At 34.9% G+C, this 17705-nt stretch overlaps 1 protein-coding gene across 1 annotated transcript in view; it reads right to left on the minus strand.

Moving 5' to 3' along the window:
* The window catches only part of UBR5 (ubiquitin protein ligase E3 component n-recognin 5), a 130979-nt gene that overhangs the window by 33444 nt on the left and 79830 nt on the right, over positions 1–17705 (minus strand). Inside the window, exons 20-34 of the mRNA XM_008576773.1 lie at positions 17446–17643; positions 13428–13638; positions 12310–12436; positions 8175–8326; positions 7625–7720; positions 7190–7313; positions 6706–6803; positions 5759–5907; positions 5157–5248; positions 3709–3855; positions 3491–3609; positions 3287–3413; positions 3066–3195; positions 1277–1437; positions 909–1148 (exon numbers count right to left, since the gene is read on the minus strand). Of these exons, the coding sequence (XP_008574995.1) occupies positions 909–1148; positions 1277–1437; positions 3066–3195; positions 3287–3413; positions 3491–3609; positions 3709–3855; positions 5157–5248; positions 5759–5907; positions 6706–6803; positions 7190–7313; positions 7625–7720; positions 8175–8326; positions 12310–12436; positions 13428–13638; positions 17446–17643 (2171 nt within the window). The remainder of the gene's footprint in view (positions 1–908; positions 1149–1276; positions 1438–3065; positions 3196–3286; positions 3414–3490; positions 3610–3708; positions 3856–5156; positions 5249–5758; positions 5908–6705; positions 6804–7189; positions 7314–7624; positions 7721–8174; positions 8327–12309; positions 12437–13427; positions 13639–17445; positions 17644–17705) is intronic.

Here is a 17705-nt window from a genome sequence, read left to right on the forward strand (position 1 = left end):
AGGTCTCTAATTTAGTTTTAAAGGGGGAAGAAAGGTCTTTAGTTCCTAAAGATCCTTATTAAAACATCATTACACATACACAAGGTAACAAGACTTGAGAAAACTAAATAAAATAAGCAAATATTTGCTAAAAATCTCTAGAGCACTGCTATTCAAAAATGTGGCCCTTACATCAACAACACTGGCATCACCTGAGAGCTTTTAAGAAATACAAAGTCTCAGGCCCCACCACAGACCTCCAGAATGAGCATCTGTATTTTAGTAAGATCCCCAAGTAATTTGCATTCATATTAAAGTTTGAGAAGCACTATGCTAAAGGACACGAGAAAGTTTGTTTCTAAACATTCTGACTCAACAACCTTACAATGTAGTTAGGGAAACTATCAAACAAATGGAAAAGATAAATGAGATTTGAGAATTAATAATTTTGTAACTAGAAGCTTTTATTATTGAGTTGTTTCAGCCCTATCCTAAGTAATATGATTTTCATAGAAAATATTTTAAAATTCCAGCTTTCTGGTTATTTACATTACATAATAACAAGTTGCCTCCCTAGCCAAACCCTTTAGACACAGAAAAAGTTATAGGTCTTTTCAGTTTGGCCTTATAGCAGACTATATTTAAATGTAAGAAAAAATAGAAAGCAATAATGTCTACAAAATAAACTTTTTTACCAGATTACTTTATTAGCATGATAAAACCAGTGCCTTTACAAAAACAAACAAAAAAACCTCACAACTATACATCTATTAAGTTAGATTTGTAGACACATGTGTAATTTTTAAAGTGCTTTCATATGTTCCAAAGGAAAATCTCTACCACGAGTGCTTATATGAAAATTTTAGTAAGCCAAATATGACCTTTCAGAGAAAGAATTAATCAGAATCTGTAACCAGATAGAAATTTACCTGCTAGACTGATCAGATGATGGTCGTGGTGGCAGTGGTTCCACTGAAAATAATTCTTCACTGCCTTGCATGGCATCTATGCTAGTACTAGCCAAAGTAAATGGTGCAGTTGGGCGGGCAATCCCCATTCTGACAGGAACAATCAGTGACTCTGCTACATTGCACAATTCTTCTACAGCATAAGGTAGCAGTGCTTGGAATACACGCTTGCATTTTCCAATTGGTTGTGGAATAAAGTTGCTAGGGAAAAACAAAATTATAGAAAGATTTTAAGAACTCTTTCATATATATTATTTTATTACAATCACCACATTTTTTTTTTAAGTGTGCAAAATGATACAAAAGCCAAATCAAAAAGAATGCCTTACTTTTTCTTTTTGGATGAAGCCATTTCCACACTAAGAATGACAAAAACTCTTGCTACTGAACGCAGAAACCTCATCGTCACAGCAATAGCTTCTTCTCTACGTCCAGGTGTGTATTTGTTTTGGAGTTCTTTCACTAGAGTACCTAGTAGAGTATCTAAAAGCTTTAAAAAATTGTAATCACTTGATTAATGTTAAGACATTTCATAAGACTAGACATTCATAAAGCAAAAAGCTCCAACACTTTTTCATCAATATTAATATTTCATAATAAAACCTCAAAGCAAATTTAACCAAAGCCTTTACAATGACAGTGATCAATTTAATGCAACACACTTATCACTGTGCTTGACACATTAGTGGATTCCAAATGTATGATTTCTTGTTTTTTTAATCCCATAGTCCTACATGTATTAATTTTTTTTTCCTTTTTGTCTTTTTTCGTGACTGGTAACGGGATCGCAACCCACAGTGTTGCACCCGTACTGCAACCAGCAAAGGGACCGCAACCCGCGGTGTCGCGCCCGCACCGCGCTCAACCAGTGAGCAGACGGGTCTCTATATGGGATCCGAACCCTCAGCGGGAGCGCCGCCACACTCTACCGACTGCGCCACCGGGCGGCCCGTACATGTATTAATTTTTAGAAGAGTAATACCAAACAGCAAAGTATATTCAAATATTAATATTAATAAATCCATAATGCCACCTCCTCACTGAACTATTACTACTACTTTCTAGTCTATTTTCTATACATGCACGTTTACCACACAGATATTAATTACAGACAGCACTTAATTTCATGTTCTATTTTCTGTTATTTTTAAATGTTGCTTTACAATAACCTTTCTGTAAGAGGTTGGACTGTAATTTGATTCAACAGCCCACTTTTATTGGGTCCATAATGCATTTCCATTTTTTAATTTCACATTATTCTGTGACATCATTTTATCTTTCTCATAAATTATTTCTTTATGATAGGTACTGAGGATACTGATATATTTATGACACTAGACATTGCCAAGTTGTTTTCCAAAGAAAAGACCAAATACAGTGCCACCTCATCCATGTCTGAGTGCACATCCTTTTTACCATAACTGCATCAGCATTGGTCTTATGGTTTAAATTCTTTTCTAAATTATATTAAGTGAAATAAGCCAGGGACAGAAAGAGAAATACTGCACGTCCTCACTCATAAGTGGGAACTTTAAAAAAAAAAAAAAGAAAGAAAGAAAGAAAGATACAACAATCACAATAATTCACTGAACTTTCAGAAAGAGAGAACAGAACTGAGGCCACCAGAGGTGGGAAAGGGAGAGGGGGAAGGGTGGTTAGCGAGAACCTGGTAAAGGGCCACAAGAAATGATTACATTGTATAATGCTGAATATACTAATAATCCTGCTTTGAGCATCACATATTGCACACAGGTATTGATATTCAATGCTGTACTCACAAATATGTACAATCAATTATGTTTCAATAAGTAAAAACATAAATTATTTTCTAATTTCACAGCAAAAGGGAGTACTCAGAAAATATGCACTGTTACTATTAAATTTAAACACTGCTCCATTTATTCATATAATGTTTTGTTTTTAACACATTTTAGGATTTATCAGAATTAAAGAAAGAGCTTCTGCTGTTGAAAAACTTAAATCACCTTCAAAATTCCATTCACCTTAATGCACTACTTAATCAGTTTATCAGTATTCAGGAGCTGAATTAGAGAAATCATGGGATGATAAGACAAATGTCCTTTTCATGTACTTGTAATAAACATTTAAAGAACTTACCAAAATATCTGCTGTACACTTGACTATAAGGCAATGAGTAAAACAGTCCAGCCGAATTGTGCCACTTTGCTGATTGAGGTATACTTGCTCCTCTGGCAAAAGATGGCCTATCCTACTGCTGGCACTGAGACTTGAGGAAGAAGGAAAGACAGAATGTACTGTAAAAGCCTACATTAACATGGGAACTACATAAATCTAAAAATGCTTTAATGAATACATACGGGTCTTTATTTTCCTGTGACCCAAACATAATCATGGATTTCAAGGCATTCCAGTCCTGTAGAACACGCTCCAATGCAAGCTGAGCAAACCTTGGAGGCTCTAAATCATGATCAGGCATATCTGAATCTAAAAAGAAATAGTGGGTAAGACAGAAATAGAACATACTACTTTTCATTAATGTCATAAACATCAAATTTTCTCACCTTCAGGACTGGCTGTTTTGCGGTTACGATCCTCCCTGATTCGAGGTGGCCTGTACTGGCAATGCTCCACTGTCTGCCTTGCAACTGTCTGCACTAGAAACAGTAGAAGATGCTCTCCCCTGCAAAACAGAACATCATTGTGTTGGGGAGGGAAGGCTAGTCAGATGTGCTGTGCTCTTTCAGTTTAACTTATTTTATATCCTAAAAATCCCACTTGCCTGCTGTTTGGCAAAGTGACCAGATTAGTAGCAGTGAGCAGACGATAAAGTAGATCAAGACGAGCAGACTTCTGTCCAGCAATTAAAGTTTTACATTTACATTTCTCCCAACAATCACAATAGGCTGTCGGTGATGTCCGTTTGAGTCTAGAAAGAATTCATACACAAGGACAAAAACTGAAATTTAAAAAATATACATAGGTCTATATTGAAATTATGGAGGCATAACTCACTGAAACCAGATAGAACCCTTGTTAATGTTTAAATGCAAGGTGTAACTGTTAATGCTTTTATGACAAGAAGGATTTTACTTAGCAGTATGAAGTCTACAGAACAACATAAAATTCCCATGAGAAGAGGTATAACAACTCGGGTATAGTCACTTCTGGAATGTCTTCCCTAATTCACCACAGTCTCAATCCAGTTTAAGTGGTCATCCTACATGCATCTAATGAAACCTATAACCTTTATGGGCAGATATTTCTTGTGTCCTCTGACAAGACTGTAAACGCTGTCAAGACCACCCTAGCATCTAGCACTGGAAATGCATGTAGTAAACAATCGATAATAAACAGATTATCGCTTTTAGATGTTAAAAATAAGAAAGACAAAAATATTAGCCAAAATTCTTATAACAAAAATTACAAATAAGCATCAATGTAGTATCTATAAAAATTTTCCACTTATCCTACATAATTACTTATTTTAAGACAATAGATAATTTTTACAATCCAATTCTCTATTACTTATAATAGCTATACATCTATAGCCATTTATAGCTGATGTCTCCATGGATAATCCGGAGGCACTGCAAATGTTAGTGCTGGGGCATTTTATTGCCTTTTTGGTCTGTGAAAACTAGCAAAACTAGCTGTGGTAACTCCACTGCTAGATGAAAAATTATTGCATTGTTTAAGAAGTAATTAAGGCACAGTCCAAACATTCACCACGATTCACTTAATGCCTATGGCAATTTTCTTCTAGTGGACCCTACTGAGACCTTGGCTGCACAATACAGACAAAAGCACTATGTAGATATGTTTTTCAAGTAACTAAACTAATCCTAGTCACAATGTATGATCACATATTCCTTAGCATATTATCCTTTTACTTAAGGAGGGCTATATTAGAATTAGCAAAAACCAAACATTTCACAATATACTTTAAATCCAAGAACATTTTTTATTCATAAACTGACTTAAAGAGGGAAACTTAAAAAAACCTCATGCTTTCTAAGTATCCAACAATTAAAACCTGACTTGCTATCTACCATAAGTGAATCAATGTACAGTATATGCATGTATTGAAACAACACACTGTACCCCACAAATATGTACAAATAAATCTTAAAATAAAAAATTTAAGAAAAACATGACAGTGTACATTATTTCCATATGGCAAGCTAAATCTAACAGTTTAAAATATTAAATTAAACTACTTATACTCACTTGCAGTCATGACCTTTATGACAAACCCTTGCACATTCTGTACAACAACAGAGTGACTCCAGCAAGCCACAAGTTCGACACTCAAAAATATCCTAAAATTAAAAGAATGTATTTTTTTAAAAAAATAATTATAAGTGTATATCTCATCATCACAATTATTCTCGGTATTTTCTAAAACAATTTAATCACAACAGCAGAGTAAAATTACTGTGCTCTGGAAAACAAGGAGTCAGAAGGGTACAGCAAATATACACTTTATATTATACAAATAGAAATCAAATATTACCAGGAGAACAAAAATAATTTACATCATACCCAAAAAGGTGTTCTAGTTATAAAATCTATATCTAGAGTTGTGGATTAGATTATACTATCTAGTGAAGATTTGCAATTTTCACGATATGTAATATTTCATTTAGTAATCAACTCCTCTGCCTCACTTATTTAGGAATAAAATCAAAATTAACTTTCTTTTGAGAGTTTTATAACTCAGAGTAAAAGGAAATATCAGACTTATAATTCTAAAGTTGTAAACTGTAACTCCCTATAAAGGGGAAAGAAGAAACCTGAAGATAACATAAATACAGAGAAATATAAAATACCTGGTTAATGTGCTCTGCTCCAGTCCATGTAAAACTGCAGGTGTCATTACAACATAAGACATATAAAGGAGAGTCATCAGGGTTGGTACCAGATGGGCAAACCATTCCCATAAATACATCTTCCTCTTTTTCACTTGAGGATACTTCAGCTAAAAATTTTAAGGACACAGTAGTTCACATATCAGGAAATAATTTAACACAGCCGTCTACTATTTTCCTGAAATGAAAGAGCCTTAACATACATGCAGTATAAACCAGAAACTATATTAATTTGGTATACGAAGTCAATGTGCAAGGAAATCTAACCAATTCTGGAGCAAAATAAGGCAAAGCATAATTATATCATAACCACATATGATGATAATACAAACATACTACATATCAGCCATCTGAATCCTTAGATATGTGTCAGGCAGTTAAGACTCGAGTCCTAGCTCTACTTAGCAAATTACAGACCATCTCACAAATTACTTATCACCAGTGCTTTGAAAAGATATCTATGTTAATCTTTTAGAGGCTGAATGGCAGGAATTGATGTTCCTTAATGCTTTATTAAGCAAGAATTCCAAGTCAGAAGTAACTACAATATGATATATGCCTATTATTTCCATAAACTTTTATCACTACTACAAATTTAATACTGACAGGTTCCTTCAGTAATCTATCTTTATTTTCAAAAGATCACCTGTTATGCTATCCACTACGAAATATTTTTTTAGCCAATAAATTTATACCAACTGCTTTTTGGTGGAAAGTCAGAAGATATAATATACTTGAGAAAAATATTCTGGACACACACACGCAAAAGAATTATCTTGAAAGTTTCCCATCAATTATGTCATTTACATACATAGAAATTATTTTTTTAATAATTATGATATGTATACAGAAGACAATCTATTCAAATTGGAAAATAAGCAACTCATTTAGGACTTGAAATAAATTACCTTTTGCAATTTTCTGGGCTGTCTCTAAGATGGTAATTGCAGCAGGATAAGCTCGGCCACTTACAGCTGACATAAATGGGGTCATCCCTCTTGCATCCCTAACATAAGAAAAATTGTACATAAAAATATTATTTATTAATTATTTTCCTTTCTAATTATAAAAGAAATGTCATGATAAACAAAAAACTAAATTTTGCTATACTCAGAATAACTATTCTGTAATCTTTTTAACATATAAATATACACCCCAATCAAGCTAACATAAAAGTCGGTTTGTATACATTTACTACACACTATATGATGTTGAGATGGCCTCTTTCACTGAAGAGAGCTTAGTAGCAGAGGGAATACAATGCTGGATTCTGATAAATTGTTTTAAATTCACTTAAGATAATTGTTGTCCAAACATTGCAAGAACATCAACCTAAACAGTAAAAGTAGCTACGCTAAAACTTCATATGAAAAGTATGTTCAATCTTCTTACTTGGCAGAGAGGAGTTCTCGTAGATAGGGCTGCAGAACCACACTGTCACATAACAATTTTAATATAAAATGAGCATTCGCCTTTCGATCCTTGGATTCTACTACAGATGGCTCTGTGGAAGGACCTGTAATTAAGTAGACCTATTTAGTACCAAAACAAGAATAAACGAGACAGAATAAAAGAATATTCCAGAATAATGTATCAGGCACATATGAGTATTAAATAAACCACCAGAATAATATTCTAGTATTAGTAATAAATTCATTATAAGAAATTTAAACATATTTACAAATTTTACAAATCTCAAATGATTTCTAAATGTATGTACATACATCCCAGTCATTTTCATTAACAAAGATCTGTAGAAACCTATATCCAAAGTGTGTCCTTTTTTCTTCTAAATGCATAGGCAGATAAAATAGTACAGATTCTTACCTGGAATGGTGGAAGTACTTGGTCCTTGACCAGTGCCAGTCGCTGCTGTGGTAAGAGATCCCACAGCGGGGGCCAGGATAAAATCAATGTCACCATCTTTCAGTAAACAGAACAGCAGGATGTATATCATTATAGGCAACACAGCCCTAACATGTTCTCTTAACTGGCCTTAGGCTTTTCTCTACAAGCCAAAGGTCAAATTGGACAGAGGTTTAAGTGGAGACTTCTTTTCCAAACTATAAGAGAAGGAATCTACTAGGCAGATTATTGGCTTATCTTGATGTATTACCACTGAAGGGACTATCTAATTTCTTACCAGTATAGAAATAAACATTTCAGTAAAAGAGGGATACCTGACAAAAGTTTCTAGGATTTTAATTTTTAAAGTATAAACCCCTTAAATCAAATTTTAAAACTAAATTAATTATAACTCATCATGCTACTTTCAAAATACTTCAAATATCTAAATATCCCATTAAAATGTTCAATTTCTTTTTTTTCATGATCTTGTCTTTTTTTGTTAAACATTAAATAAAAGAATAGATCTTACCAGGATCCATCGCAGGAGGATCAGGAACCCAACTAGGAGGAGCTATGGGGGGTGAAACTGGATCCTGGTGGTCACTGGATGAAGCTCCAGCTTCATGTCTACCCAAACCAGCTGCTCTCAACGAACGTCTCATCATTTCCCGTAATCTCAAACTAGAAGAACATGGACAAAAATCACAGCTCACTACCGTATCTAAATGTAATAAAAAGGTGTACAGAACTTCTCATCTGAGAAGATCAAAGTTTATTATACAATCAAACACTCCAGGCAAGGGAAGTGAAGTACAAATGCCAATTCTGGAATCACAGAATAAGTCAGTGAGGGACAGAAATGAAACTGGGGGCTCCTAGTACCCAGTTTAGCAGTTTAGCACTAAAACAACTATAATAAGCTCCCACACAAACTTAAGCACAGGGAACAAAGTTTCAGTGAAGTAAGATTAGAAATAATCTTTCATACAGTTAAGATAAATGAACAGCTGAACATTAAAACAAAAATTTTTCTGTCCCCTTTATAATCAGTAAGAATTAAGTTTAATAATAGACATGAGCACACCTACTGATTAGCAAACCATTATGAGCCTATTAAATCCCTTTTCTGTGATCTCAAAAGCAATTAAACTAATATCCACACAATGACTAGTTTTAGAACAAAGACCAATTTAGACTTATTTTTTTATACAAAAAACCCCTAATTTAACAGTACAATTTGCATACCAAAGAAATTAATGAGTGGAACTAGAACTAGAACTTGTAAAATATGTTGTTAGATTTATGTCTGGGCGTGATTTTTTTTTTTCTCCTGCTATTAAAAAGAAAAAACTGTACAGGTACATATGCATCTTACTAAAAAGAAAAAGAAATAATTGCAAACACAGACTCTGTTCGGGGAACTGGTAACTACCTGTACAAAAATCTATACTTTACCTCTAAATAGAAGCTTACACAAAGGCTACAAAATTAACACATTTAGAACTATCAACAATTAAGAGAGAGCACAAAAGGCAAATCCTTTCACTCGGCCACAATTTTAGAGCTTCTAAAAGAATAAAGAGTAAAAATTCAATTTTAAGGGCCAGACAACACATAAGGGACTTCTTCATTCTCCCATGCAGACTTAATTCCAAAGCTATGGCATTTCTGATGTAAGAGCCCTAACACCTTAGTAAGTAAGCATAATATGTCTACAAATAAGTAATTCTGAAAGATTTTTATTAATGTTTGAATCACTAATTATAATTGTTATTTAATCTGAGGGTAAAAGTATTTTTCCATATCTATGAATTTTCAATTCTATAGAGAATGTTTTGAAAAGAGCATTCACAAAAATTTAGAGGCTACTTTCAGGAACACATCTATTTCATAAGGCTTGTTTATGCTATACTTTGGAAGATTCTGCAAAGTAAATTTTAACATCTCAAATTATGTTAGCTATTATAGTATTCACTACTTTAAAATACCTATAGTTAATTCTTTTATAGTATCAATGTCTTCTTTTTCCAAATTTAGAAATCTGAGTTCAAGAGTTTTTATAATATGGAAGGGAGAAGTATACAGTGATTGTTTCAGTCAAGGTCACTTCCCTGTCTAAAGATTATCACCCACAGAGAAAGGTAGGCTGCTTACCAGTAACAGCACACATCACAGTAACTGTTCACACTGTGATGCTCCTATACAATTTTAATTAAACTCGACACAGACACTTGGTATCCTACTGTGTCGTAATCAAAGCACAGAGAAAAAAGAAAATCAGCAATAATTGGGAGGCACTGCAAATAACCTGAAAATAAATGTATGTTTTTAATGTATCGAGAAGAATGTTTATACCAGGGTCACAAACTCAATGACTACTGGGCTAGAGAGGCATAATAAATGAGTGAAGGGCAGTCAGGTATAAGAAATAGGGAGCAGTGGCAAACTAGAAGCATACATGCTTATTTAAAGGCATTCAAATTTTAAGGAAAAAAAATTTTTAACATTGCACAAGCCAAACAAAACATATATAGAGGTGGGCTATTCTCCAACCTCTATAGAGTAGGTTGAGAATAAATGAAGATAAACTGAGACCATAGTCTCATCTTGAACTTGCAAACTCCCAACTTTGTTGCTGTCATGTAGTCAATTCAATATTAAATGAGGGGGTCATTCCTTGTCATTTTTAAAATTGTCCTTAACCTCTTTTCTTCATTAGGTCTTGGGAACATTTTTTAAGTACAATGCCCAGCTCCTCATACAGATTCTTAAAAAACAAAAAACAAAAAACAAAAAAAAGAAAATTATTCTTCAAGATGTTGTACACAATTCATGAAGATTCACCTGTATCCTCAGTGGCTGAGGACTATACTGAGGAGATACCACCTTGGCTGCTAAGATTCAGAGATTTGACATTTCTTCATATAGGCTTGCCTGGAGTCATCGTATTTTCTGACAATATGGAAGAATTCAAGGATGATGTAATTTCCTCTTTGTGAGCACGTTATATCCATGCTACAGAAGCCTTAGAATCCAGTCATGTTCAAACATAACACTGTGACAAAAAAGCGAAGGTCATGTGTCTTCCAGATTAACAATCTCTAGAGTACATACACCTGTAATCAGATGCATCAATCAAGCTTTCCACTAAATCTGCCCTTTGTACTCAGGAATTATTGAGTCACATAACAAAAGTTCTCAGTCAAATCATCATCTGAAGGCATTTAACAGTACTCCATTCAATATTGAAACTGCATCAGTTTTGAGCTTACAGCTCATGAATCCCAGCCTGCATACTCATCAAGGGGCATCGCCTAGAAAATCCATTGTAGGCTAGAGGAGGGTTTCACTTCAGTGAAGCAGAGTCTGTGGACTTCCTACTGCCCGGCGTGGATAATAAGACTCCTGTGCTTTCATCTGTTCAATCGGCAGCCCTGAGTTTGAACTGGTTAAGAGCACTGCAGTGAAATCTTCGGCAAATTCCTCAAAGGAGCTTACTCTGCAAATTATTTCTGTGAGCAACACATCACCCACTCTTGAAGCTCCTTTTAGACTTTGCCTTCAAAATAATCCTTACATGAAAAAAAAGATGGCAGCACTGGCATTGGACCAACCATATCAGAGTCCAACTTGATTTGCACCTGTATTTTCCCTGAGGAAATGAAATACCTGAAATAATTCAAACACTAATTTCTTCATGAAGAATCTAAGTTGCTTCCCATTTCAGACCGAACACTTTGTCTGCCTAGTATAGCTCTAAATAAATAAGCTGGTGATAATGTCCATTCTGTATAGTCTGCATAATGTTTTTGTACTGTTTTAAATTATAATTTGGTCACCCACAAATAGTTTTTAATAAATCTCACCTCAGGATGTATTTAAACTCAGGAAGCTATCAACTTGGTAGTCTTCCTGGTACCAATTTAATAATAATAATTTTTAAAGGGAAAGTTGAATATGGAACAGAATACAGGCAAGGAGAGTCTTCATTTTAAGTAGATGTTACAACCTAACACAGTGAGCACATAATCAGCAGTGCTTCCATTAATAATCTTTCAGTAACCAAGGATTTTGGCTCTCTTGTGCCTAGAATAAATGTGCGTTTTCCTACAGAAGGAAAACTATACCCAGAATTCTTTATATTCATCATCTAGTCAAACACCTAGCCATTTTTAATGTGTTATAAACATCTGTCCATCCCACAACTCAGCCTAAAAATTTAAACATCAAAATTCATAGTAAACATCCGCCTTTCATTTCTTCCCAGATCATTAAGACATCTAAGAAATTGACCTTAATAAGCAATTTGAAAATAAAAGATTGAAGTTCTTTCAATTGTTGTTATTACTTGTTCTCCAACTAAAGAAAATAACTTCCTGGGAAGCAAGAATGATGAATTTAGAACACATTTAAAGAATCAAGTTTGAATTATTTGTCTAAATTATTTCAAATGCATGAAGTGTCCTAGATCCTACTGTTCTAAACTTAAACTCTAATTAGTTACTATCAGATATTTTTCCCAGGGTGTTATTGGGAGGAACAAAAACAAAACAAAAAAGGACCCACCAGTTATGCATAATATAGGTAAAAGATACATTTCTTCCTGTACTTGAATTTTTTTTTTTTTTGGTCCAATTAAACTTTCCTGGTAAAAATCACATTACCTTCGGCTACTTGATGATCCAGCCCGATTACCTGGGCCATTACTTGACACAACTGATATTGCATTTGCAATGGCCTCCACAGCAGAAAGCCTTTCTGCAAATGTATTTCTTTCAGAGCGTTCTGCTTCTGAAACAGAAGTGGTAAAATTAGGATCAATTTAAAACTCAAAAATAATTACGAGATTAAGTATGTACAAGCCACCAAATGCTAACTGCTATATGTACATATATATTAGTGCTCTAATTCACATACTAGATAACCTGTCATTTAATTTTTCCTCCTTTTGGCAAGAAACAGAAGATAGAGGCCAGCTGCCCCCCCCCCAAAAAAAGATACACTGAACTATGACCTTCAATGTGTTATTTATTTCCTTATTCTGCCTTACTTCTCAACCCCCAAAGGTCAAAAATAAGGTCACTTATAATGAGTAGGCTGAATTTTAGCTTTCACTATCAAGGAAGAAAAAGACCCACTTATCAGTATCAAAGTCTCAGTTTATATACTACTTCCTCTACACATTTGATGATAATGAAACAAAGGTCAGAAACCTGCAAACCACTATTCAAAAATGTAGCTACCAGAATATCATCACCAGAATTCTAAATAAGGAAAAACATTATCAATTACACAGTTGTATTTTATGTTTTCAGTTCCTCCTTTCTTTTAGCTAACTAAAAACTTTAAGTCAAAAAAGGTTATTTACTTTCCAAAAATATCTAACAACTTACTAAGTTTTTTTTCCCTCTACATTCTGAAAATTGGGATAAAAACTGCCTTGACGTAACTTAGCTGGACTTGCTAAATAATTCCCATGCTAATAAAAGTCATCTGTAATTATAAAATCAGTGGAGTTCACTTACTATTACATATCCAGTTTTAAATATATCACAGAGAACAGAATTTATTAAAGACAAAAACACACTGATGAAAAACTTGATTTGCATGTGTAACATACCCATCCTAAGAGGACAGACATTTTTACCTTTTGAGAAAGTCAATACTCCAAGATTTTACAGAACAAATTCTTTATAGTGATTTGCTTTTCTTCCCTTTAACAATTAATTTTCAAAATTGTCTAAAATTTCTTTAAAGATTTTGTTATAGTTCTTAATCTCACCCTCTTCTTCTTTAGTTTCTTTATTGCTGGTTGGGAAGCAAACTGATACACAAGCATGCAAAATATTTCGATTTCCATCACATCTGTGACTGATGAACGTCTGAAGCATCTGTAGATTCTGCTCTAAAACAACCGCTTGCTCAAGATTCATAAGATATTGTCGACAGGCCTCATAGTCACAGCGTAGAATGTGTTGCATTAAGGTTTGTTTCTGTGCTCAGATAAATTAGGGGGAAAACTTCAATGAATTTGAATAGCACATTACATATGTCAAAAATTTCTCATGGTGAACACAATAATATAATCAGCTCTGCAAATAAGAAACAATTTCAGGTGGCCTGGAGAAAGGATTTGAACTTAAGGGCAGAGAATACAATTGACGGGAATAGAAAAGGGAGGATAACCTTTCTGTAAAGAAGACTAGTAAATATTTTCAGCTTTTGCAACTAATTCCAATCTACGGTTGTAGCAGGAAAGCAGCCATACACCATGCAAAATGAATGGGAGTGGCTAGATCTGGCCTGTGATCTATAGTTTGCAGATCCCTGGTTTACATTATGTATTATATGACTGTCAAATTAGAACCCTATTAATATTGTTAATCAATTAAGTGAATTTATTCCAGGCTTACTCTCACCCTCTTATGCTCTTAAAGGATTTATTACACTATGGTTCATGAAAACCAAAACCGTTCAACTCCCCAGGAATCATGACGGGTATAATTCCCAATAATTCCCAAAGGTGACAACTAATGTACTCAATTGCTAAAGACATAGTAATACTGATGAAGTATTTATAGACCATATCAGTAACAACCTGACAAACAGCACGAATATACAAAGGAGTTCAAATGTAATTTTTTCAGAACTGAAAACAATGGCATATTTAATGGACTAATTTTATTTAAAGCATTAGTTTTATAAAACAAATACATGTGTTAATTTTAACTAGAACTAGGAACTAGAAAAAAGCTGGTGGGAAAAGAGAATGTGGGAATACAAAGGGAAGAAGAAAAATGCATTTGAACAACTTGCCACCTCCTGGAAAATCTCCTAAATAAAATATCCCCTCCCCCAACCTTATGGGCAGGAGAGGTTAAAAAAAGGGGGGAACTCACACAAGAAAATACATCTAAAAAACTATTTTCAGTACAAGTCTGGGGAAGTCTATACACTGATCAACATGTTAAGAGAATATGTCAAAGTCTGTCCAAAGAACAAAAAGCACGGTACTTTCAAAGGCAACTAAAATAAGATATTTTGCTGCATGCTGCTGTGATAGATTTTCAAGCAATTGGCCAGACATTTGGTTAGAAGCAGCTACTCTACAGGAAGCTCTCATCTCCCACCTGCTGGACTGTACATGCGCTCTCACACTGAGTTATCAATACCACGCTTAGCTGTACTGTAAGAAAAAATAGTGCATGCTGCATCACTATGTTGTACTTATCACTTCTTCTCACAGCAAAGGGCAGAGAGAGTTTAGTAAAAAGTTTTTTGTGGGTCTACCATGCAACAAGCCCTAGTCACTGAGGTACAAAGATAAATGATGACACATTTTATCTCTACCCTAGAGATGCTGACAAAGGGCAGGAGTCGCAGAATCAAATACCTACATTTGAAGTCATATAAATGAGTGAAGGAAGCTGTGTATATAAAAGATAACACAGGCTGGATAATAAATGGCAATTAATGCTTGGACTCAGGGCAACAAGTCGTAAGTAGTGGGGACTGCAATGAATTAGAGAGACCATTATAGACTCTAAAAGGGGCAGTCTACTGTTTTCATGGTTTTGATTAGGATGCCTAATTTTACCAGACTTAACTTTTTTTAAGAGCAACTGAAATTCTGGATTTTCATATAAAATTAAAAATAAATCCTGTGATTCTAAATGTGGGCAACCAATCAAGAATTTTAAAATGATGTGAAGGTTATTCTAGGGGTCAAGGTCAGGCCACAGTCACCTCCTTATTCTCACTCCCTACAGTTTAGAATCACTACTCTAACAGGTTACAATCAAAGCTCAACTACAAATATGAGTCTGTGTTTCTAAACAAAAGTTTACAGTTAGCTCTCAGGAGTACCTGGATTCAATCCATTCTAGATGCACTTCTACCAAGTTTGCTCATCACATGATGGAGGATAAATAAACTCCCATATTAAACTCCATTTCAATCCTTTATTTAAAAATTCCTCAAAAGAGTTGTTTACATTTATCTCCAGTTCCTCACCTCCCATTTTCTCCTAAGCTCACTCTAATCAGGCTTTTATCCCCACTGTCAACAATGACCCAGATGCAGCCAAATCCAACATTTAATATTTAGCACTCACTGTAACTGACCAACAGCATCATCTGACACAGTTGATCACTGCATCCTGCTTGACACATGCTCTTCATTTGGCTTCCAGGATATTGCTCATTCTAGTTTTCCTCCAGAATATCTCTCATTCTAGTTTTCGTCCAACCCTTGTGTATTCTCCTTCTTCATCTCCTACACTGGTTCTCTTTATCATCTGGCACTTACATGCTGGGACTATTCATACGGCTCAGTCCTTGGACTTTTTGTCTTCTCCACAACCGTGGTGATCTCATTCAGTATAATTCATTTAAATAACAATTCCCAAGTATATTTCCCCAGCTTGATCCTCTCTCTCCTGGTCTTCAAACTAATATATCTAACTTTCTACTCACCATCTCCTCTTGGGTATCAGATAAAGATCCCAAACTCCACATTTCTAACAACAAACTCCTGATACCTCCACCTCACCTTCTGCCAAGACTCTGTAAATGTTCACCTCCATAAATGACAACTTCATTCTTCTAAAACCTTTCATCTTCTTGCTTCCTCTATTTGACATCCTAAATTTAGTCATCAGCAAATCCTGTTGGAACTACCTTAAAAACTTATGTAGTGTATCTTGAATCTCATCAATTTTCACTTATAACTCTACCTCCTGGGCCAAGTCACCATCATCTCCCACCTGGATTATTTTAATATTCTCCTAACTGGTCTCCCTACTTCCACCATGAGCCTGTAATGCTCTCACAGCATATCAATAATGACCTTTTTTAAAATGTAAGTTAAATTGGGTCACTCTTGGTTAAAATTGCTCCAATACCTTTCAATGGGCATTGACTCCAAATCTAACAAATACTCAACCACAACATGTTGAAAACTAAACTCATCCTTTTTCCTTATCCCATTTATTCCTTCTCCTATATTTCCTCTCTACCACCAACAACACCCAAATCAGAAGTGTTGTAACTCCTTCCTTTCATTGACTACTGACATCCAGTCACCAAGCTTTACAGCTTCTACTTTAAGATCTCTCAAATCCATCCCCTCTCCCTCATTTCCAAGAGTTCAAGCTTACTTTGTTTTCAACCTGGATTATTGTATTTGCCTTTTATCTGATCTCTAAACTAATGCTATCCATCCTCTGCTCCCCTAAGCCCCACCCTCCACTGTTAATCTTTTTTGAAAACTTGATGTCATTCACCAGCTTAAAACCCTTATCCTCCTAGCGTTCAGGAAAATTCTCTTACAGTTAGCACACAAGGCACCAGAGTGTCTCTCTCCAGTCTTATCAGTTGCTGTTCACTGACCCATATGATCTCCATCTTCTAATTATATCAAAAGAATGTACACATTCTCCTAACATATTAATGAGATTCACAAAAGCTGCTCTTGATGCCTGGGATCAAGAGCACCTTAACCTCCCACCTTCACCTCTATGTGATCATTCAAAGCTCTGTCCAGGTATCACTTCCTTAGGTAAGCCTTCTATACAGTCTCATTTATATCACTCCCCTTTGTGCTCCCACAACGTTGTGCATGCCTTTCTCAAACACTTAAATATACCATAATCACTAATTTACTTGTCTCTGTTGTCCTAATAGGCTCTTAGCTCCTGTAGAGAAGGAAGGGGCAATAAATGATCTATTCAAGATCGTTTCCCTAGACTTTAGCAATGTCTCCTGAATTAAAATGCCAAGTAGTTTCAAAAGTCAAATTACCTCTACAGCCATGATGATAATAGCAGCTTTCTTTTTGATTGTTGAATTGGCAGGAAGATTTATTAAAGAATGCACACCCATTCCAAGACTACTAATAGGTGGAAGATCAAGCCAATCAGGATCCCTTATTCCTCCCATGCAGTCTTTGGCCATTGGGTAGATAGTACCATTTCCATCCCGAAGAATAATAGGAGACTCCTGTAATAGAGGAAAAATGATGAACTTTGACTCCCAATCAAAACTGTTACCAATTACAAATG

Source organism: Galeopterus variegatus, unplaced genomic scaffold (genome assembly GCF_000696425.1).
Source record: "Galeopterus variegatus unplaced genomic scaffold, G_variegatus-3.0.2 Scaffold1400, whole genome shotgun sequence".
NCBI lineage: Eukaryota > Metazoa > Chordata > Mammalia > Dermoptera > Cynocephalidae > Galeopterus > Galeopterus variegatus.